The sequence below is a fragment of the Mauremys mutica genome, chromosome 23 (assembly GCF_020497125.1).
Source record: "Mauremys mutica isolate MM-2020 ecotype Southern chromosome 23, ASM2049712v1, whole genome shotgun sequence".
Classification (NCBI taxonomy): Eukaryota; Metazoa; Chordata; order Testudines; family Geoemydidae; genus Mauremys; species Mauremys mutica.
The window spans coordinates 18914565-18938618 of record NC_059094.1 but is presented as its reverse complement, the minus strand read 5'-3'; the positions used below and the strand labels follow the sequence as shown (position 1 = coordinate 18938618).

General features: G+C 46.6%; 1 protein-coding gene across 8 annotated transcripts in view; it reads left to right on the top strand.

Annotated features, from left to right (window-relative positions):
- The first annotated feature begins 744 nt into the window (after positions 1–744).
- The window catches only part of STK40 (serine/threonine kinase 40), a 39932-nt gene continuing 16622 nt past the window's right edge, over positions 745–24054 (top strand). Inside the window, exons 1-8 of one of the 8 annotated variants that reach the window (XM_044997766.1) lie at positions 765–858; positions 5246–5390; positions 5727–5853; positions 16687–16802; positions 19024–19143; positions 20798–20883; positions 21438–21581; positions 23246–23473. In XM_044997766.1, coding sequence (XP_044853701.1) covers positions 16781–16802; positions 19024–19143; positions 20798–20883; positions 21438–21581; positions 23246–23473 — 600 coding nt within the window. In that variant the 5' untranslated portion in view covers positions 765–858; positions 5246–5390; positions 5727–5853; positions 16687–16780. Of the gene's footprint in view, positions 889–5245; positions 5438–5726; positions 5854–15111; positions 15228–16686; positions 16803–17865; positions 17940–19023; positions 19144–20797; positions 20884–21437; positions 21582–23245; positions 23474–24054 lie in introns of those variants that run through there. The other 7 variants (XM_044997764.1, XM_044997760.1, XM_044997765.1 and 4 more) reach the window with 7 other exon arrangements.

The window sequence follows — 24054 nt, the reverse complement described above, 5'->3', positions numbered from 1 at the left end:
TGGTCACCCTAACCCACAGGCAATGGGGCGTTTCGTCTTCCTGTGCGAGTTCATTCGCGAGCGCAGCGCTTGGCGAGCTGCTGTCGGGGCGTTCGGTGCCTGCATGAGGGACCCCGCGGACCACGACAGGTGTGGGTGGGTGTGCGGGGGGGGGATCACTGTAGTGATATTGCTGTGATGTGCCACGCAGACAGGCCCTGGTTCTGTGCACGCACCCTGGGGATTCGAGGGGAGCTCTAGGGGGCCCCCGGGCATTTGCCTCTCAGGTGCTGGGCGGACCCCACATGGCTCAGGCCGGGCCCCATCCCCACCCGCTCTGCACAGAGCCCAAATGTGACCTGGCAAGTAGCTACCCAGCTCTCCTCCAATCACAGCCAAGCATCTTTTTAATCCCCCACTTACCCACCAATCCCCAAGTCCCATGCCAGCCCACCAGGGGCACAGCCAATCAGCACATGAAGTTGACCAGCCCTGCCCAGTCACCTACCCCGCCCCTGCGGTGATCAACCAATCAGCAACTAACACCCTCCAAACTCCTCAATCCCCTTCCTGCCCAGCTAAGGTTTCAGCCAATCAACATTGACGGCGCTGGCCCAGCCTTCCAATCAGGAGCGACGCTAGGAAAATCAGTGACTTCCCCGGGCAGCTGCAGTCGCCATCTTTGCTCTGGCCAGAGGCGCCAGGAAAAAAGATGGCGGCTAGTAATGGGGGCGGGGCCGAGGGGAGGAGGGGCTCGGCGGGGTGCGTCACTTCCGTTGTCAGGTGGCCGCCGCCGGGAGCGGAGCGAGCCGGGGAGGAGGGCCGAAGCGGGCCTGGGCTGCGGCAGGAGATCCCTCCGGCCGGGCCCGGGGGTCATGGGTGAGGAGCGCTGAGCGGCCGCCGGGACCGGTGAGGGGGGCGCGGGTCACCCGGCGGGGAGCTGCCTCCTGGGCGGGGATGTGGAGCCACCGGGGTTGGGGGTTAACCCCCCTCCTCCCGGGGCAGGTGCCCCCCTCTCTGGGGGGGGGTTAACCCCCCTCCTCCCGGGGCAGGTGCCCCCCTCCCTTGGGGGGGTTAACCCCCCCTCTCTGGGAGTCTGGGGGGTTAACCCCCCTCCTCCCGGGGCAGGTGCCCCCCTCTCTGGGGGGGGTTAATCCCCCTCCTCCCGGGGCAGGTGCCCCCCTCCCTGGGGGGGGTTAACCCCCCTCCTCCCGGGGCAGGTGCCCCCCTCCCTGGGGGGGGTTAACCCCCCCTCTCTGGGGGTCTGGGGGGTTTAACCCCCCTCCTCCCGGGGCAGGTGCCCCCCTCCCTGGGGGGGTTAACCCCCCCTCTCTGGGGGTCTGGGGGGTTTAACCCCCCTCCTCCCGGGGCAGGTGTCCCCCTCCCTTGGGGGGGGTTAACCCCCCCTCCTCCCGGGGCAGGTGCCCCCCTCCCTTGGGGGGGGTTAACCCCCCCTCCTCCCGGGGCAGGTGCCCCCCTCCCTTGGGGGGGGTTAACCCCCCCTCCTCCCGGGGCAGGTGCCCCCCTCCCTTGGGGGGGGTTAATCCCCCCTCCTCCCGGGGCAGGTGCCCCCCTCCCTTGGGGGGGTTAACCCCCCCTCTCTGGGGGTCTGGGGGGGTTAATCCCCCTCCTCCCGGGGCAGGTGCCCCCCTCCCTTGGGGGGTTAACCCCCCTCTCTGGGGTCTGGGGGGGTTAACCCCCCCTTCCAGGACAGGTGCCCCCCTCCCTGGGGGGTTAACCCCCCTCCCTCGGGGCAGGTGCCCTATCTTGTGCCCCCTTCCCGGGGCAGGTGCCCCTCTCCCTGGGGGGCCAAAGGGGGGTTGGGTGCCTCTCCCTGGGGGGCCGGGGGCATGCCTGCTGAACTGGGGCTCCCTTTCTTGGCCCAGTTGCCCCGGTTGGAACCACTCCCCTCCCCTGCTGTTACCTAGCAATGGAGCAGGGCTACACCACCAGGAGCCATGGAAACGCCCCTCGTCCAGCAGGGATGGGGACTTAGAGCCCCTCTCCAGGAGCTCCTGGTGTTTAGATAGTGTCCCCCTTTGAAAGCTTTCACTTGTGTTGTGGGGCAGATTATGGGGGGAGGGAGGGGGTGCATGGGCTTGGCAGAGCTCTCCCAAGAGCCCTGTAAGTTTCTCTGAAGGTCCTTGGCGTGGCTTTGCTGCCTGTGGCTGATAGGCACAGCAACAAGAATGACTGTCTCCGCAAAGTGCTCCCACTGCTATAGTGCTGGGGTTTGCCGCCCAGCAAATTGAGTAATGAAGTCAGCACAGATAGTAATGGCAAAGGCTAGGTATTGGGTTGTATGCCTTGGTCCCAGGATATTGGAGAGACAACTGGGGGAGGTAGTACCTCTTATTGGACCAACTTCTCTTGGTGAGAGAGAAAAGTTTCTAGGCTTACACCTGAAAAGAGTTCTATGTCTCTCTCTCACCCGCCGAAGTTGGTCCTGTAAAATATATTACCTCTCCCGCTTCATAGCTGTGTCAGGCAGGCTCCTTCACCAGGAGTCTCTCAGGACACTTTGCAGAGGGAGATCCGGGCATTCCTCTTTTGCACCCCCAGCTTGGCTGCTTTGTTTCCGAGGTGACTGATGCATGGTGGTTTATCATTATTTATAGGCTGTTGGGCTAAATGCAGCATTTCCCAGTTTCTGATGATTCGCCCTGTCAGTTTCAGGTTTAACGTAATATGGTTTGGGGTGTTCTCACCACATCATAACCCACTTCAGATAGCGCCCGCCCTGTGACTGGCAGCATTGGTTTATTTATCTTGCTGTGTCCTGAAATCTTTAACTACATAGATGACAGAAACAAGAGTCAGCAAAGACCTGTTATTAGTCATATAGTATTGCAGATGTGCAAACTGTTTTATGATGAGTATAAACATGCTGAGAATGGAGTCCTGGCCTGGAAAAGGCTACATCTGAATGGATGAGTGGGTACCATGCAGTGCAAACAGTATTGCCAGGGAGAGTATTATCTAGTAGTTTCAGCAGGTCACTGGGATTCGAGACTTTCTGGCAGCATCTACTGCAGGAAAATCGGCACCTATAATCCCCACTGGCTGCTGTAGTGTAGACAGGGGTCAGATATTTGTACCATCTCATTTAACTTACACCACATCTTATACCTTTCCTACAGCTGGTGGAACTACACTGCTGGGAAAGTGTAGGTCCTAATTCTCCTCCTGTAGATAAGCCCTAGGCTCTGTTCTTAGTTCTGCTGCTGACTCACTGCATCATTAAGGTAGAGATGCATGGAAAGGTGAGTTTCCTAATCTGTAAAATGTTGGGTATAGTGCCTTCCTGTCTGGCAGGGGGCTTGCGAGTCGTAATGAATATTTCAATCTACTTTGAGCTCTGGATGACAGGTGCTATAGAAGTGCAAATGCGTTGGGGGTGGTCACTGAAGCTGGAATGCTTGGTGGAAGATTCGGATTCTCAGATTTGAAAGAAAAGCAGCATGATGTCTGGGTCTCTGATTTAGCCCTTTAAGTGCCATATTGTTCTATAGCAGGGTCAAGGAAACTGCCTCACGATCTTTTTTTTAACTTTAGAAACTGAGTAAATAACTGGTTGTCTCTAAAACCTGTAGTAACTGATTACGGTGGCTGAGAAAGCCTGAATATTTTCTAGGATTTGCTGTGGCTTTCACACAAGCTTAGGAAGAAGCTGCACTGAAATTTTGATGGAAAGCTGGAGGAGAAAATAGTTAATTTATGCACATATTGAAGCTGTCTGGTATGCACATATTGTACTTGGGATGTTTAAGTATTGAATAGCCTAGAGAGATTGAAGTGGTCTTGATCATGAAATTATTCAGGGACTGATACTCCAGTTGTTCAAGGTGCTGAACTTGTCTGTACTTCTGTCCTGCTGTGTGAGAGTTGGAAACATAAGCTTGCATGTGAACTCTTACAAGGATAAGTGGGGGGAGGAGGGGCTTGAAAGTTACTCTAGCCATTCGCATCTAGGCTTCGGATTTAAACCCTGATAAGGCTCCTACTGGTAGTTGATTTTCTGCTGCTCTGGTCCTTAGTAGTGATTTGTTCTGATCTGTGAAGATCCAGGCTGTTCAGGAAGGCACCTGGAACTAGGTTGAGTGGTGCTTACCCAGCTGATCGAAGAAGCTTGCACACTGGCTTCCCTGCTAGCCAGTGTTAATCTTACTTTTATAAACACCTAATTAATCCATTGATTCTTTAAAAATATGTATGCACAAAAATGATTTTAGAGCTATATGTCTTTGTCTAAAAGTTCTTTAAGTTTGGTGGTATTGTTTGTTCAGCGCTTCTTGCATGTAAAGTACTAGCCCAGTGCTATGTGGTCCTTTCTGGTGTTGGTGCACAGAAAACCTCATGGACTCCGGTGGAGATGGCTTTACATCTGTACTGTTAGGAAAGAATTAGATGATAGTTCTACTCACTTGTGTAACAGCTTTGATACTTTGATGTAGAAAATGCTTTAACTTTAGAAGCATGGAAACTTAGTCTTTTTTTTCTTTTCAGGTAAAGTAGGTGGGAATTTACAGTGAAGAATTTTAGGGAAAACATGGGTGACTCTTTAACTGGGTGCTGAAACCTTAAAAGGAAATTTTGCTTTTAACAGAAATGACTTTCTGAGAACACTGACAACCTTCTGAGTAAAGGTTTCCATCAAAACCAACAATGGAGGTGTAACGTCCTGGTTCTCTTAAGATCCCCAACTGACTTGCTAGTAAGGAAAAGTGACTTCATGCTCCCATTCAAAATTTCTTTCTGACCAGGCCGCTGAATCTCTGAGAGATTTTCCTGGTCTTGCGCAGTTTTTTGTGGTGTGGAAGCCAGTGTCCTATTGACTCATCTCTTAAGGATGTGTTCAAAGGTAGCAGCAGTTAGATTGTTATTGGACTAGTTCATGAAACTACAGAAGTACAACTACATGCACATTGGCCTCCAAACAATTGCCACATTCCCTTGCCTACATTTGGTCAGAGGTAAGCTTCCTGACTTTCACTGAGATAAACTTACCAAGCCTGCATAGCTTGCATACCTTCCACAACTAACAGCTCTAAAATAGGCTTGTTCAGTAACAGGCCTGTGTGCTTGTGAGGCACTTTGAAAAGCAGCTTTTTCTGTCTTGAGTAACATCTGAAATACATTTGTAGGAGTGAAGAACAGTTTACTTCATTAATTCTGGATGTGCATAGTGTACATTTATATGTACACACACTCACTTCAATAATTCTACGTGTGTGTACACATACACACAATATCCGCTCTTTTCCAGGATCCACATTGTCACGAGACATTCGTTGGAACAACCTACACCTTGTTTGTGCAAGTCTGAGCTATCCTCTGCTCACTGATCTTGGTGGTTCCTGAGAGTCTTCCCAGAACAAGACAGTCCAGCGCCCTTCAATCAGAACTAACAGGTTCTTGTTTACAGCTGTGCTATACTGATGTACAGTACAGGTGCCAGGCAAGTGTAGTGTGCACTTATCTATATGCACCATTCAATTGCTTACTCTGATGGGGGTCTCCATAGGATACATTTTCATGAAATGAAAGTAATGAAATTCCTCATTTGGGGTCTTTTCAAGCATTCATTGTGGATGTATCACTAATTTTGCCTTACATTGATAGATACAACCTACTCATTCATGCACCAAGGTAGCACATAGTGAACATGCTGAGGAACAAACAGTTCATGTGTAGCACTATTTCTGTTTTCAATCAGTGTTTAGCAGTTTCTTGTCTGTCCTTTTCAGGCCCCAGCAATGAAGGAGAAAATCTTACCTATTCTGAGCACTTGTCTTAGTTGAGGTGAACAGTGCCGGATAAGAACTGCTTAGACACTAATAAAGCTTTAAAGATGGGCATCAAGGCTAGCAGAGGATGAGTTTCTGTGGCTATGCTACTGTTTCCATCATTCACCTGAATAAGAGAACAGAGAACCCATTTTAGGCTGTGGCTACACTTAGCACTTCGAAGCGCTAAGGGTAGTCAAAGCTCCAGCGCTGGGAGAGAGCTCTCCCAGCGCTGTCCGTACTCCACCTCTCTGTGGGGAATAACGGACAGCGCTGGGAGCCGCGCTCCCAGCGCTGGGGCTTTGACCACACTGGCGCTTTGCAGCGCCGCAATTTGCAGCGCTGGAGAGGGTGTGTTTTCACACCCTGCTGCAGCGCTGCAAATTTGTAAGTGTAGCCAAGCCCTTACTTTGATCTACTGGGACCTCATTGTTTTGCCCTGTAATTTACTTGTGGCTCTTAACAGTGAGATGCTTCATTGTTGCAGTATATAAAATATCAGTCTTGCCTTAAAATTGTCATTGGGAGAACCCACAGGTGCCCCTTCCCGCTCACTTCAGACATGACGAGAGTGTCTGTAATTCTTGCTTTTATTTTGGCTGCCTAACCACCCCTTCCCTCTAACACCATCTTGTTTATTGTTAGCTCGGTGGTTCTGATCTTGAATGTGAATGAAACTCTTCTGTGTAGTAGATGATTCCTTAAGTGCTGAAAGAAAACCAGGAAGCTGCACGTCTTGGTGCTGTGATTGATCCTCCTTTGCAGGAGAAGTACAGAACCCCGAACTCAGGACTTGGCAGCATAAATTTTCCATTTACTTTTTAAAAGCATTTATTCGGCATGTTGCATTAAACTGTTTTCAGAATCTCTCTAACATGGTGCTAGCATGGCTGAGATTTAAGAATTAGACTCAATGTACAATACTATTTATATTAGTGCCTAACAGTATTGTAGGCACCTCACAGGACAAATAAAACACAACTCCTACCCTGGAGAGACTCCATTCTAATACCAGATGTGGGGGGCGTCAGATCAGTGGGGAGGAGGACGAAAGAACTCTGCAACAGGTAATGCATAGCAGAGCCAAAACTCTTTTTACTGTATAAACAAATTCAGTGGCTTTGACTCCTTTCCTGGTGGTGTCAGTGAGAGTAGGTCTTGCAGAGGGATTTAAATGAGTAGAGGGTAATGGCTGGGTGTACCAGCTCGGTAAGAATGTTCCTGTGAGTAGGGGGGCAGAGGGTAAGCCCAGAGAGGCTTCAGGAGAAGTGGAGTTAAATGCTAGATGATTAGCCAGAGCTGTGTGATGTTTAGTCCTTGTCTACACTAGGAGAAATCAGATCTACACTAGGAGAAATCTACTGGTGCAGTTCTACCAGTGGTAGCTGTTGTGAAGAAAGGGCACAGGTCTCTCTACCCACCAAATCAACTCACTCTGTATCTGAGTCCTGGCTGCACTACAGCTTCCACCATTGCAGTGACTGGTGGAGAATTACAGGTCTGAATGTTGCCATTGTAGCTAGGTAAAGCCCTGGATCGGCCACCTCATCCAGGTATGCAACATGCCCAATTCTATTTGTGTGAAACTCCTATTGAGTGGCGTCTCACTATAGCATAATCTCTAGCTACCAGCACCTAGCGGGCTATTTTTCAGAAAACAGTCCATGTTCTGGCAGGTATCTGAAGTGTCAGGTGCTGCATTGTTGTTGTTTTTTTTTTTCAAGATAGTTTGGTGAAATTGGGCTGGATCAAACCATTCTAAATGGTACTCTAATTGTGGAGGCATTTGTCAGCCTAATCACTTTACAAATAAATATTTAAAATTACTGCAGTTCAGATTGAACATCTTTTCCTCTCTAATTCTTCACAGACCATGTTACATGGAATATTGGTCTTCTGGCTTTCCATGCCTGAGCCCTTTCTCTTCCAACTAGTAATGGACAGGTAAATCCCTGGCTCAGTATAAGCTGTGCTCAGGAGTAGGAGCCATACCTCTGCTTAGGTTCTGCGGTGGGATTTGCTTTCACGGATGCTGTGCAAAACCTGTAATTTTTACTGAGTTTAACTGAATAAGTCCTTGAGCAAGTCTTCACTTTCCCATTAAATGTTTTCTAACTGGAGAATTCTTTCCTGGAAATCTAATGGAGAGGCGGCTAGTTGGTAGTAAAGTTTGAGCCTGCCCTGCTACAGTGCATCTGAGACTGTTTTGCCACTGATCCTAACCAAAGGTTTCATCTGCCCCTCAAAAGCATCAGTGAGCAAAATCAAATGTAACAGGAGCAGAGGTGTTCCTCTGCAGAAGGGATTCTTTTTCCTATGGCTAATTACAAAACTGGACCAATAGCCATTTGGTCAGAGAAGTCAGTGGTCTCTTGGTGGGGTCAAGAAAACAACAGGAGCTCAGACTTGTGTCTGTCTAAATAGCCCTTGGGGCAGCTTCTGGCACATTCTCCTTTTGAAGAAGAAAGAGCCTGTATTAATGCCCGTTTAGTGAACAGTCCCTGAGCAATAGCAGTCGTTAGGATGCAGGAAGTATTTCCCTCATTTTGTAGTGTTAACGCTACATCCTTTCATTGTTTCTCTGTGGCATCCTCACTAATGATTTGGTCACAGTCATATTGCTTAAAAGCACCATCATCTTCAGCTGCTTTTTATCCTTAGGATGTTATGGCATCATCTCCATTTAAAGACCACACAAAGGGAAGCCTTGTAGGTTGTTAGCTGCTGTTTGATTAAGGATGACCCTATCGATTTCAGCTCTACTGCACTTTGCTTTTAGTCTAAATAAGCCTTGTGTTATCTCTGTTTGCAGAGGAGATGCTGTGGGTTTTCTAAATACGGTACCACGCTCCCATTTGGTGTATTCTCTATTTGGAAGCTGGTGTCAGGATTGCTGAAGTTCCATCCATATTTTAGTTCATCATCAGGAATGTCTTTCTCCTGGGAGCTGTAATCAGGATGCAGGTTTTGTGGGGTTATGGTGCTGATATCAAGCAATGTTCCCTCTAATTTTTCCATCCTTGTGTGGAATGAATTTTGTTATTGCACCAATACGTAGGTGATGTGTGGCAGGGGTGGGGCCGAGGGGTTCGGAGTGTGGGAGGAGGCTCACTGTTGGGATGCGGGGGAGGTGCGGGGTCTGGGGTGGGGCTGGGGATGAGGGGTTCAGGATGTGGAAGGGCGCTCAGGGTTGGGGCAGAGGGCTGGGGTGCTGATTGTGGGGTGGGGCCGAGGATGAGGGGTTTTGGATACAGGTTGCTGTGGTGGGGGGAGAGGATTCCACCTCCCCTCAGCCCTCTCCCCACTGCAGCAGCCCCAGGGCCAGAGGCGTCTCTCCCCACCGCAGCCCTGCACGCCCTTCCCCCCACTCCCTATATCCCACCTCACACTACACCTCTCTTCTTTCCATGCCCCTGTGGCTGCATGCCTGCGCAGCTCTCCTCATCAGCCCTTGATGGGCTCCTGTGCCGCCGCGCAGGTGCGCACCTTAGAGGGAACACAGGAGTCAAACATGCTGTCATGTAAAACACTCTGCATTAGTCAGGTTGTATCACATAAGGACCATGTAGACAATCTGAAATGCAGCTTTTAAAGTGTTTTCTTTCTGCCCAGTTAGGGTTATAGGATATATTACATCTCCTGGTGAAAACAGCAACAGCACTTCACTGCAAAGAATAAAAATGTGAGCATGCGCATGAGTCATACAATAATATTCTGTGCATGCAAAGGAGGCCTTACTGTGGCTAAATACACACAGTAACTTAAGTAAAATAAAATCCAGTGTAATAAACATCTTACGTGATGGGTACATTTTTTTTAATCAAATACCTGAATGGCTTTATGCAAGTTCTGTGTGAATTGCAGCCCTCTGAGTTAGGGATGCGCTGGGCATGGAGTTCCTGTACAAACAGCAGTGGCTGTCCTTTCCAGGCATCTGCAGGATGCAGCAGCACTTCATTTGTACACGCGTCCGCCGCATTGTACCGGCTCCTAATAAGTTGTGCATCAGGCTTATAGACCCTGGCTGCAAGTGTGTATTTTTTGAATGGATTGGAAACCTGGATACTAAATGAAATGTGTTTGATCTGTCTCCAGCACTAAATCAGGGGTCTCAGACATGCGTCAGCCCACGGAGTTATTTCCTGCGGCCCGCCATAGCTCCCCTTACCCCCTGCTTCCGCCCCCTGAGCATGCCACATCCCCGCTCCTCAGCCTACCTGCCAATGCTTTCACTTCGGACTTTCCAGGAGGGAGGGGGAGGAGCGGGGACATGGCGCACTCGGAGGAGGAGGCGGGGCCAGGGCAGGGATTTGGGGAAGGGGTTGGAATAGGGGCAGGGAGGGGGCGGGGACTTTGGGGAAGGGGTGAGAAGAGGCGGGGCTGCGGCAGGGCCTCATGAAAGGGGTGGAGTGGGGGTGGGACCAGGAGCAGGGGGGCGGGGTTTGTATCTTTGTATGAAAAGGTGTCTGTGATGCGGCCCTTGGGTCAATGTACTAGTCCTCATGTGGCCCCCATGGTGATTTGAGTTTGAGATCCCTGCACTAAACAGTTAAGCTTACTAGTTAGAAAGGGATTGTGTAAAGACAGCCCTGTCCTCTAACCTTATAGCCAATAAGAAAATGTTTCCCTATCACTCCTGCTGACAGTCCTTAACTGTTCTCTTCTGTTCCACACTCTTCTATAGGCTTTTAATCAGAAAAACTGTTTTGCTTTTCAATTCTCAAGTTTTCTTTTAATCATTGAGTTAGGGGAGGAGCCAGAATCAGTTTGCAGATTTCCAAGGGCATAAGCCAAAGCTTCCTGAGTCTAGACTCCCTCTCCCCGCCCCCTCCAGCCATGTTTCTGTAGAAGGCTTTGTTCCTACAAAAGGGCTTTCAAATCAACACACAAGTTCTTTGTGTGTCTCAGGGGTGCTTTTGAATAACTGGACTCAGTCTTAGACTTTGGGCTCTTTAAATCTGTACTGACAGGTTTTCATTTCATGTAATTTAGTTTTCTGTACAGAATTGTTACATTTCCGAAGGTTTATTAATATTTCAGTTGATTAAAACTGAGTGTTCATATAAACTGAATCAGCACCAAACTACTGCCATCTCCGTAAGGCAGAGGAACTAACTTGGTTTGTACTTCCTTTTTTAGAAAGGTCTCTACTTCACTGGCTACCCTCTGCACTTACCCTTCTTGTAGTGAAGGGGATTGTCTCCACTGAAGAGCCCTTGCTTTGCACCCAAAGGATAGTGGAGCTGATATTTGCATTCATTCTTTGGAGGTAGCATGGTCGGGGGAGAAAGGAAATGTCCTGGCTTGTAGAGTAAGTTGCTGCACTGACCTCTGGCATCACCAGGCCAAGTTGCAACCTCCTTACTTTATCATGCTTCCTTCATATTCTGAATCTGATCTACAAAGCTTCCCTTAACCCAGGGCCTCTTGCTCATCTCAGGTCCAGTCAATTTTGAACAACTAGGCTTCTAGGGAGGTTGTTTAAAGAGGTGTCTGAGTCCTGTATTAAGATGATCTGGGTGCTTTGTCTCAGAAGTTCTACAGTTCTTTCCAAGTGGGAAGTGGCTCATGGAGACACATGAAAATGCTTTTCTTGGAACACTGTTTTTCACCATAATCTTAACCAATTATACATCTCCCAACTGATAAGTCAAGTCATACTTGAGGTTTTACTGTGTTTAAACTTCAGTAAATGCTTAAATCATTCATTTGGATTGAAGGTCATGTCCATTGTAACCTCTCTTCTGCACACCAAGTTTAAAAGACCTCTGATAACCTTGATTAAATGGGAATGAATTTTAGCTGGTAAACGTTTAGAGGCAAACAGATATATTTTTTACCTGTTCTGTTGACCCAAATGTTATCTTTTGCTGTTTAAATTTCAGTAAAATCTAAAACTGACATTGAAGCCTGTCTGATCAGGTGCCTGGTAAGTCAGTGGATTTGAGGAAGCAAGCAGAACAATAACCTTTGTGCCAACTCTTGTAACTTGTGTTGGAAGTATCCAATCGTTTTTGGTCTTATTCTCAAGAGAGCCTAAGTTTACATTGCTGCACATTAACAGGCGCCCAAAATGCTGGCTGGAAAAGCCAGCAAGTTAAGATGAAAGATGCATTGCAAATGGCTGGGTCTTGTGCAGTTCATCTCTAAAGCTGCTGAGCTCTGCAAGGAGATGCTAATGTGGCTTCCCTTTCCTATGAATAAACAGGTCTGAGGGCCTTTGTTCAGTCCCTCGGTGCAAACCGGTAATGCCATTCTAACTTTTGTTTTGGAAAATGGACTGAATCCTGCAGGGAGAAGCACAGTTATATGGACACTGAAATATCAATCATGAGGGCCAAGTAACTCCACTGAGAACCAGAATGTGGGTTCCTTGTCTTCCTGATGCAGTAGGTGTTGGGAGAGCCTCGCACTCAAGCAGTATTTTGGCCTCTCCTGGCAGTAGTGGAAGAAGGATCTGTGTCCAGTGTTCTGTACCTAGACGAAGGGTCCCTTGCAGCATGAGGAAGAGATCAATAATCCAGGGATATGTGGGGGGAGCTTTGAGCCACTCCTAGCTGCATAGCAGCCAGAGTGGCAATGAGCGGATTTTTTATTATTATTATTTATTTTGGCTGTTTCCACTGGCGTCTCTTCCTTTCTATGTCTTTAGCTGACATTTCAGGTTCGATGACAAATTGTAGCTGCCAGGAGTCTCCGGGGAAAAATGATTCATTTGTCCTGTACGCATGTTTAAATTAGCAGTCTGGGAACTGCGCTTGTAACTCTGTTTGCCTATCTTGTTTTGCCTGCAGTGTTTCCATTTTAGAAATGATACAGAAGTTTCAGGCACTTCAGTGATCACTTCAGCAAAGCAAAAACATACGAGTGTGAGAATATTCACCAGTTCAGCTTAGAATTGTTTCTGGAGGTATCCTGGTTTCTGAAGGCTTCTACTTGCTGCAAGTAAAGCTCAAAGGCTCTTTCAAAAACTGCCTGTTCGCTCTTGGGAGGTGTTAGGTAGCATACAAGATGGTTTGGGGATACTAAATGCAAGACCAATGATGCAACTTTATCTGGAATCCTCAATTCTAAACCCAGCATGAGCTGTTGTAGTGAGAAACAGCCCTGTGGTAACTGATGTATCCAAACTCTGGGTACAATTGCAATTTTTGCTGCTTGTTTTGTAATCCTTAAATTCCAGCAAATGCAGGTCTCCTTTGCCTTTGATCTTTGTCCCGGATCAATCAATCTTTTCTGCTTTTGTCAGCTGACTTTAGGCATTTAGAAATTACAACAATGCGGAGTTTCCTAGGAAGGTGACTTGCTACGTCTCCATTCTTTTATGGAGGGAGAGCACTGCTGGGCCATCACAATGCCTCCCACAACTGTGCTGTCCCTAGAGCAAAATATTTCCAGGCAGCTTTTGCAGAATTCGTCTCTCATTTTGGCACTTGGTTTAGTAAACTAGGGTTGAATCCTGTACTATTAAAATGGATCTTTTTAGGCTCTTGAGGTGAGAATGAGACCCAACTATAAAGCACTGGTTTGAGGCTATCTGCAGAGGACATTGCAGAAGTTCATCTGTGGTTCTTTCTTCACCATCATAATGCTAAAGACTTCGATTTTCTGTTAAAGCAAGTGTAGATTTTAGAGCATGATTGTGTAGCAATCTTAAAATTAACAATTATGCTGCAATTTGCATGGTTGCATAATTGCATTGTACACAGGGCGATGATTATTACTATTCATTATGCCTTTGCAAAGCAAGAAATCCTTGCATGATGCAGTAATTCTCAGATTTGTCTGCTTTCTTCTTGTGAGCAAACAGGACAGGGGAAAGCCTCTTGCTGCTTTGGCAGATCAGTGGTGGTAAAACATACTACCAAAAGGAAATTGGAGTTTGGAACATAAATTTGGTCTTTGCAGTAACTGTGACACTTCCTGTTTCTCTCTAGCACCCCCTCCAGCTGATGTAGGGGTATTGTTGATGGGGTCCCTTGGCACGTACCACCAACCTACCTTGTCTGGAAGGAAGCTGTGATTGGCTTAAGGAAGGCTAGGGATCCTGTGAAGCCCTTTGGGGATGGAAGGGCCTGCAGATTATCTAGCTTTCTGCAGTGCTTGCAGAACCAGATTCCCATCTCTTTCATTGCCCTCTGTGCTTGCAAGAACTGAGCATACAGTCAAAGTGCAGGATTAGCATCAGTGCTTCCAAACACAGCTGCTGGATCTAATTTTAGGTCTACTGGTTTAGATTGTGTCCCTTTAAATATGACTTAACATTTAGATCTTTTTCAGAATATAATTAAATAGTTGGTATCTGAGCTGGCAGCCTGTAGACTAGGTTTTCAGTGGGATTCATAGATTCCAAGGCCAGAAGGAACCATTGTGATGTAGGCTGACCTCCTGTATGACACAGGCCAGAAACTAACCAAATTAATTCCCAGAGCAGATCTGTTGGGAAAACATCCAATCTTTATTTTAAAATGGCCAGTAATGAAGAATCCACCACGACCCTTGGTAAATTGTTCCAATGGTTAATTACCCTCACCGGCTTAAAAATGTGTCCTTATTCCCAGCCTGAATGTGTCTAGCTTCAGCTTCCAGCCATGAGATTGTGCTATCCCTTTCTCTGCTAGATGGAAGAGTCCATTATCAAATATTTGATACAAGTGCTCCCCATGGAGAGCCCTCTTGAAATGAGCGTTGTAATGGCAGTGCTCAGGGCTAAGACAAAACAGAAGCACTAGCAGATCTGCATGTTCTGTATACCTGTGGACTTGGTAGGGGGCGGGGAATCTCTTGCATTGCAGTTTCAGGGCTATGACGATGATGCATTCTGTACAGGACACTTTCAAGTAAAGGCAGCACAGTGGCATTCATGTTGAAAGGCCTCAATAGATTCATCCCCTAGAATCCTGTTTCTCAAAGCAGTGCATTGTTGTAGGTGAAACAAACCTGTGTCTCTGTGGGCATTCCCCAGTTACTAAGAAGCAAGCTGCACGGTGAAACGTGTGGCCTTTTGACCACTTTCCTTGGTTTAATCAGGGTTATGCAATGTCAGTAAATGCAGAAAAGGGAACCATCTTCCTGGTATTTTTGAGAGCAGCTGCCTTTGACTTTCTTCCCTTTGCTTCTGGGACTTTCTCTTTCTATCTTGGGTTTAATTCATGTTCCATTGCTGAAAGGAGCTTCAACATGAAATCCTCTCAATTTCAAAACGAGTTCAAAGTAATTTCCGGTGCTATCCTTGCACCGGAGTCCCCCAGTCAATTTGTGTGGCTTTACAATTGCATTTTCCTATTTACTAAGTTATTCTCTTTCCTGTTGCTGTTTGAGATACCCAAACTAAACAGGCAAAATGCCCTACAGAGGGAGAAACAAGCTAGACAAAGTGCTGTCCAGATGCCCAGACTGAAAACAGGATTTTCTTTAATTGTTCAGTCCTAGCCGTTTTGACATTGCTTGTAACAACAGCAGGTAAGTTTTCTGACAGGAGTGTGATCGTTAAGTCAATGTTACTTTAACAGGGCAGGACTCCTCCCACTCTGTTTGTGATAAATTCATAGTGAAAATGCTGTGTAGACCACGCTTGAGGTTTGTGAGCTTGCCTCCTTTGCACTGCTACAGCCCGTCCGGCACAAGTCTGTGTGACTGAGGCTATGCCTACAGCCACGCTGCTGTAGTGTAGACGCTTGCTTCAGCAGCAGAAGGGGGTTTTCCACAGCTGTAGTAAATCCGCCCCCTCAAGAAGCAGCTGCTAAATTGTTGGAAGAATTCTTTCGTTGACCTAGTGGTGTTTACACTCGAGCTTAGATCAGTTTAATGATGGCTCTCGGTGGTATACATTTTTCATACTGCTGAGCGACGTAGTAGGTCAACCTACATTTTTAGGTATAGACCAATCCTTCAAAAAATGTTCATTGCAGTCTTAATTCCTAGTGCTAAGTCCTTTGGCATTGTAAAACAAAATACTAAAAATTAAAGATGACACTCAAAGTACAGTGCTATGTAGCCTTTAAACAAGTCCCAGTAACCAGATGTATTGCGACTTTACAGCTCATCTGGCCTCAAAGGAGATTAATTTTTGTTGTGTCCCAAATATGGTCACATATGCGTTTATTTAGGTTCAACTGCAGTTTATTATTTAAACAAATACAAGGGGATTAAAACATTGTTGGGGGTTAGTAAAGCTGTACAAATTGTTATACAATATTTAAACCTCAAATGTTTGTAATAATCTGTTGGTTTTTAATACACTAACTGCCTGATTAAATCCTAATTGCAATCCTTACTTGAGCATGATTTTGAGTTGTGACCAGATTAACTGGAAATGATACTGAATTTTAGTGGAATTATTTTTGTCACAGGTTTTCTTGGCCCTTTTAAAGAGAGGTCCTTGTGCAACCAGGATTCAGTAAGAACTTAGTTTCTGGGAAGGACAAAGTTTGATACGCTGTCTGTCTGAAGTGCAAACTTTGTGCATATAGTAACTCTTTCATAGCAATACAAAAATAGTTGCTGATGCTGAGGAATTCATTTCCTTCTCTCCTTCCATGAAAGTGGTAGGTAGCCTTATTAATTTTTATGTAGGTAAAAACTCAGTCAGGCGTCCTTTGAAAACCATTTAGGTAGATTTTACTGAGTTTTAAATGATCCAGCTTGCACCACAAAATATCATTAGAAAGATCCGTGAGGCTAGTGTTTGTCTTCTGTTTGTACAGTACCATCCGTACACTTAACTTTCCCGTAACAGAGCTTCGGTAGCCCTACTCGCTTGTCTACAAGCAGAAGCTTAGAGAGGGATCTGGAGGTTGTTCCAAGACGAACCAAAACATAGACATTGCAAATTACAGAAGTTTTGGTGCCTACCATGTTATCGTAGTCAAAAATAATCCGAGAACCATAGCATCAAGTGCATCTCCTTTTACATTTACAGAGTCCCCAACCTTTCGACCATCCAGCCTTCCCCAAAGTGATGCCTGCTGTCTCCTGAGGCATTGGAAAACCTAGTTTGGAGGAAGAATAACAATATGGTTGATGCTGAACTACAACGTGAGTCCTCAGATTATTTTGTTTACAACACCGCCATGTGCACCAGTGAGTCCTAATGAACGCAGATTGCACAGCCCCAGTTGTTGCAGCATATGTGTTAGCTGGGGGTTTCCTCAGTGAAATTTTGTTCGTGCCTATTTCCATCTGGAATGATTAAATTGCAGGGAATTGAGTGATTTCAGTAAGGTCAAGTAGTAAGTCAGTGATGCAGCATGAACAGAACAAAGACCATTGTGGCACCCAGGCCTTGGTTGTAACCACGAAGCCTTATGGGCGCCATAACTGAATTCCGTTAATACTTAATTTAAAGGCAAAGCCAAATGTATATGGGTCAGTAATGGGGGAATCTAAACCTGCTGATTGATTTCATGGAAGCATCCCACTTCCTACTGTAAAATTTCTTGCTCTGCTGGGCACAGTGGTAAGTGCTTTTCTATAAATTGATAGTGGTGTCATGTTGAGTCAGCAGTCAGTGAAAAGTTCATGCCACCGGAGGTGTGAACTTCCCACTCTACCTAGTCACGGCTGGAGAGGCGGAAGAATGTATCAGTCTCACCTTTTAAACATCAGCGCTGTTAAAAAGTACTCAAAGCACCCTTCCCCTGCCCAAAAGTCATTGAAACTTTGCAAGGAATTTGTTTAGGGTAAGATAGGGAGGTAGGAAAGCCCTGGCCCAGGGGCAGTTCCTATTGAAAGTCTTAGTCATTCCTTTTTGAACTGCTTTTAAAATGTGTTAGAATGAATACAGTTAATCACTGTGGAGTTGGAGCATTCTCTTTAAAATGACTCCTAAGCTAGGGAAAGGAGTGCGGTGTAAGGGAAACTCTCTGCAGACTGGTGCTCGCTCCAGTGACTGCTGCTGCGGGAGTAAGACCTTTGCACTAGCAGTGAACCCATTGCGCGCAGAATGTAGCAACTGCAATAGTTTCATAGCCAACCTGAGGACAAGTTCTCTTGCCACTGAACTGAAGCAAGACTGTACCCTGTAGAGGGAAATGTGTTGTGATTAACCTGGACCTTTAGATGTTGGAGCTGCAGGGCTACGTCAGTACATTTTCTGTAGGGCTCTGAGGAACAGACAGCTGGTTCATTTGAGAAGAGTCCAGAACATCTCTGCAGTACCTGAATAAGGAGAAGGTAACATACTTCAGAGCCTAGTCCAGAGTGATTATCCATTCTTTCAGTCTGTCTATATATAATGCTGTTATCTGCACATTTGGATGCGTGCAAGACATTCCTGTGATGGACAGGAGTATTTTTCCTGCATGGCAGTAGAGCAAGGGAGCTCACATCCAGTTTTTTCATTAAAAATTTGTCCACTGCAAAATATCTATTGAGAACTGGTGGCAGTGTGCTTTTCCTTACACAATACAAAGCACAGAAATTTCAAGAGAGACAGTGATTTTATACTGCAGACTGAAAGTGCCTGAATTCAACTCAGTCCAGCTGGAAGAACATAGTGAAGGGATAAGAGTATAGATTATTAGGCTATAGGGTAAACAGGGACAAAGAGAGGGGGAATGTAGTTTACACTAACTATAAAATATGTAATTTTTCTCTCTGTTACAAATAAGTTGTTAATTAAGGATGAATTAGCTAATCATCCCGAAGTAACTAATAGAGATGTATGCATCTTTCATGCACCCTCCCTCCCCAATGCTCTGTCCCAGGGAAAGCTAAAATGGAGTGATTCAGCCAAATGATCAGTTTTATTCCTCCAAGTGCTGAGAACTGTAAAGACTCTTGTGCTTCTCAATAGATGGTGAGTTGGCCACAGTCATTAAAGCACAAGTGTTTCTGTGAATAAACCCCTAGGGTCTCATGGGTTGACTTTGGAGTCTTTTGGAGGAGCAGAGACAGTTTCTTCTGAAGCTTTTTAGAATGTTCATTCACGTGCTTTATTCTGTCGTAAAACAAGTCTTAATTATTTAGACATCCCCCGCCCTCCTTACATGTGTCAAATAACTGATCTAGGAACATTACACTCTAATGAAGCTGCTTTGTTCCTTGTAACTTCCTGAAATGCATGAAGTCTGTAGCTCCCAATTAATCCACTAGTAAATGAGCTATAGCTTTTTGTCAGTAGGAACTGCCTTCTATTATACAAATAGGCAGAGGTGCTGTGCATCATCAAGTAAAAGGTTTCCAGCACAAGATAGGATTTAGTGTAAGGAGAAGAGCTTTGTTACTCACTGAAGTATGATCTTCCCTGTCTTTCAAGAGCTGAGGATGAAGCGGCGAGCATCAGACAGAGGAGCTGGGGAAACATCCGCTAAGGCAAAGGCTCTTTGTACAGGGATTTCTGGAAGTAATGCCAAGAGAGCAGGCCCTTTCATCCTAGGTAAGCAGAAGAGGTTTTCTTCATCCCCTCTGCCATATGAGGTAGAATGTTAATGGTTGCAAAGCTTAAGGAGAACAGATTCAATAAAATGAGTCAAAGCAGAATTGTAATCTAGGTTTTTGTGCCTAGCAAAATTCGCTTCATCTGATGTTGACTATAGCACAGTGCAGACTCACCCCTGCGGCGCCTCCTGCTGATTGTCCTCGGGATTAGCTCTTTGACCCAGGAGCGCCCTCTGCAGGCCAGTGATCTGCTTGCTGTTGGCCCTGGTGCCCTTTTGACTGGGGTGCTGCCCCCTGGCAGTACCCCACCAATCTGGGTCTCCCCTTCCTGGGGGAACCCCCAATTCACTATCTCCACTTTGCTTCAGTTTTGGCTATTGCCCAGTCTCCATCTAGCCCCCGTTCACTGGGGCAGACTGCAGTATCAGCCACTCATCACAGGCAAAGGGGTTTGGACCTGCTGCCTTTGCCTGCCCCCTGCAGCCCCCAGTACCTCTTGGCCTTATGCTAGGCCACAGCCTGGGGCTTTCCAGGCTGGAGCTCCCCAGCTCCTCTGCCTTTCCCCAGCCCTGCTCCACTCGAGGTACCCTGTCTCTAGCTCCCTGCAGCCAGGCCCTTCTCCCTCTACAGCCAGAGACTGTCTGGGCTTCTGGCTCACTGCCTCTTATAGGGGCCAGCTGGGCCTGATTGGGACCTGGCCACAGCTGAGCCTGCTTTCTCCCAATCAGCCCAGGCTTCTTGCCCCAGCCACAGCCCTCTCCTGGGCTGTTTTAAGCCACGAAGGGCTGGAGCGGGTAACCACCCTGCTACATCGACAAAGCAGCAATCCTTGGAGCTCCCGTAACTGGAAAATTAAGGCTGTTGGTCCTGCTAAACACGCATTACAGACATAGCCATTAGGGGCACAACTGTGAACCCCTGCTTTTATTGATTTATATTAAATTGTATCCAAAGGCAAACTCTCTTCTTGAGGGTGATGTGTAAGGAGCCCTGGGGTGTATGTTCAACCCCACTTCACTTTGAATATGCTGTTAAATTAGCACACACGGTTTATTGAAGTAACACAGTGGCTGTTGGCGCTCGCTTGCGTGCGTGCGCTCTCTCTCGCTCTCTCTCTCGGCTGTCACTTGCATAATATATAGTTTTTAGAGTTATTTTGCATAACCCCAAGATCCTTGTGAAGTCCATTGTATAAAACGTATCAGATCATCTGTTGTTAAAAATGGACTAGTTAAGATGGGGAATCAACACTGGGGGTTATTCTGGTGCATTCCTTTAGGAGTGGCAGCTAGATTCAGAGGTTCAAGAGTTCCTTGCCACAAGTGCTGGTAGCAAATGTAAAAGCTATATGGTTTAGGCATGCAGAAATCTGTATTTCTATAAGGGACAGCTGGACACTGTGCAGTGTTTGCCAAAGATCTCTTCTGTGAACAAATGGTCCATTGTCCAAGGAGGTTCAGAATCCAGCATCCTTTGTTTTCTTAAGAGTACAATCTATGGGAAGAAACTGCCAGTGCGGATATTCATGCCCTGCTGAAAAAGGAACTAGATTTAGACTTATGCAAACTGTATGACAGCTGAATATTGACATAACATTGAATTAGTCATAGCTTCTTAAAGGAAAACAAATCTGTTCTGCTTTGTGCTGGTAGGTCCACGGTTAGGTAACTCCCCGGTGCCAAGTATTGTTCAGTGTTTGGCAAGAAAGGATGGAACAGATGACTTCTATCAGCTAAAGGTAAGCAAAACACCTGGAGTGCGGATTCTCTGAGACTTTAACCCTTGCTCCATCAGAGAAACTGCCTGAATCCAGGGAGAATGCAACAGTCTAAAGCCTTGTATACAAGCCTTGTAAAACTTCCTGCCAGCCGTTCACCCCCACTTGCAGCAACACTGGTGCAAGTGTTAGCTGTCAAGCAAAGCCTCAGCTGCTGCTGCTCTGAACAGGGTTAAACAGCTGTGCTTAACACACCAGTGGCTTTCTGGAGCTCTCTGTGCACTACCGCCACTAAGGAAACTGAGCTGTTGTACTGGCAACAAAGGGGGAAAGACTCAGGGGTGCTTACAAAGGGCAAAGAGTGTTTCCTGTGAGCTCATCACATTCATGCTCTCTCATTCTGCACATATGTTAGTTCAGACACTGTGTGGCAAGCACATAAATCAAGCACTGGTGTAATTCCATTCAGCTGTTAAATGCACGTGTGAATGTTTAAACTGTACAGCTGTAGCTAAATATTTGGGGGGGCTTCGGTTTTTCCTAAAGGAATAAGGCTTCTTTCTCCTTTCCCAAAGATCCTGACCTTGGAGGAAAGAGGTGACACAGGAATAGAAACCCAGGAGGAGCGACAGGGCAAGATGCTGCTGCACACAGAGTACTCTCTCCTTTCCCTTCTGCACAATCAGGATGGAGTGGTTCACCATCATGGGCTCTTTCAGGTACCGCCAGCCACCTCGTAGGCTCTCTGAGGACACTAGCAACTGCAGTGGGCCTGAACTACTACTCTGTGCAATGCGCGACCCACGCGGACCGTCTCATGCATAGAGAATTATCAGCCTGCAAGCCGTGATTAGGGCTAACTTTTTGTCATGGCTACTTTTAGTAAAAGTCACGGACAGGTCATGGGCAATAATGAAAAATTCACGGCAGCATCTGATCTGTTCTTGACTTTTACTAAAATTACCCATGACAAAATGGGTAGCCTGGGCAGCTGTGGGAGGTGAAGACTGGGAGCTCCAGGGTCAACTTCCGCTGGAGGCTTCAGGCTGCAGAGGGCTCCCCACTGCCTCCCACAGCAGCCAGGAGCTCTGGGGAACCTCCCTGCTGCCCGCCGCAGCTGCGAGCTGCCACATTCCCACCTGCCACCCACAGCAGCCGGAAGCTATGGGGGTCCCTCTGCTGTGGCCAGGAGCAGCGGGGATTCCCTCTGCTGCCTGGTTCCTCTGCTGCCAGCGAGGAGCAGCAGGGGTCCCCCTTGCTGGCTGGAAGCAGCGGGTCCCCTGTCTGCTGTGGTGGCCGGGAGCAGCGGCGGGGAGCTGTGGGGAGGCCAGGGAGCCTGCAGCTCCCACATGGCACTGGCTGAAGTCACGGAAGTCTTTGGAAATCACAGATTCTGGGACCTCCATGACAAAATCGCAGCCTTAGCCATGATTAATCAGTGCCTCTTAAAGCAAGCAAATGTATTGCAGAGGCAATTCATGTTAAATACTGATGAAATAAGACTTGTGATGTGAGGTATATTAGATTATAAAACAGGACATGGGTCTTGATATGTGCACTTGTGAGCCTTCCTGTGCTGCTTAACACTGAGAAGTAGCCTAAAGCAAGTACAAGAAACATGAATGTCAGTCTGAAGAGGCTCTTCTGATACAGCTATAGCAATAGTACTTAGAATTTGGATCCCACTCCAGGAAAATGGAATTGCTCCATGCCCCTGGCTTCATATTTGTGCTAATTAGCAAAGCGCCTTTTTAGAATGTGATCTATGCTTTGCAGTTTCAGTAATTGGTCTGTTGTTGAATTGGGAGAAGCAGACAAGTTTCCAAGATGCTGTTTCAACATGTTAAAATAAATTTGTAAATGTGCTAATTAGCAATTAAATATCCGTAAGTGAACCGTAAGTGCAGGGCTGTTAACACCTCTGAAATAAGTCATTTATTGAGTCTGTGACAGGTTGGCTGATAAGAGATGTTAGCAGTGATGCAGGTGATTGTTCACTTGCTGCCTAAATGTTTGTCAACAGCCTGTTTCAACTGAGGCTCTGTCTATGCTGTAATAAAACCAGAGGGCCCAGCTACAGTCCCATGTCTGGTTTCTGAGCCTGCTGGCGTTTGATGTAGGTTTTGGTTGTGTGGAGTACCCATGCTAGTTGCACTACTCAGGCCAGGAAATGCGGACTAAGCCCTATAGTTGCTAATCTTAAATCAAACAAGTGTGTCCCGGGTAATCTCTTATCTGTGCTTTGCTTATTACTTTATTGTAACTATCTAAAAGGCCATCTTATTCTCTAATGCTCTGTTCCTAAGTAATACATATGTGCCCTGCATTTGCAAACTAGACCATTTATTTAAACTCCATTCCTTGCTTCCGTCTGCCACTACAGGATCGAACTTGTGAAATCATAGAAGATCTGGAAACCAACAGAATGGTCAGGAAGATGAGGAAGCGCATTTGCCTTGTTTTAGACTGTCTCTGTGCTCACGATTTCAGTGACAAGACAGCAGATTTAATCAACCTGCAGCATTACGTGATTAAAGAGAAGAGACTCAGCGAACGGGAGACTGTTGTTATATTCTACGATGTGGTACGAGTGGTGGAAGCATTACACAAGGTACGGTCTCCACGTAGCCTGTGCACGTGTCTTGGGGGAGTTTCATCGCAAATTAACATCCTGGACTTCATAAAAGCAACTGAGGGATTACAAAGGATGGATGTCTCAGCTCTTTTCCAATAACACAATCCTTTTCAAACATTAAGCTCTACGCAAGCCTTGGTATTCTGAGCCATACCAGAGCATCACCTCTCTCCCCTGCTGTTTATTGAGGGCACAACAGTTGCTGGCTGAGGAGAGAGGGCAGTTGGATTAGATGTAAATCAGGTGAACAGCAAAACTATTAACCTCAACAAAAAGAAACTTTCTGGGTTTGAGGCTAATCAAATCCAGGAACCACTCCAAAGCATTTCCCATGGAAGCAATATAAATCATAAGTAAGATAAAAATTGATTCTGAGATAAAAACCCTATGCTGCTAGTTTGAGATCAATGAACTGGAAATTACTGTGCTATAAAAATAGATTCCACTGAGGTTTCTGACTTGTTAGGCTGTAAAAAGTGACATCCGGCCTCCCTTAGCAGATGCACATTCAGAAGAATTTCTCAGCCGAAAGGGGCATTGCCGGGACGGGGCAGCCT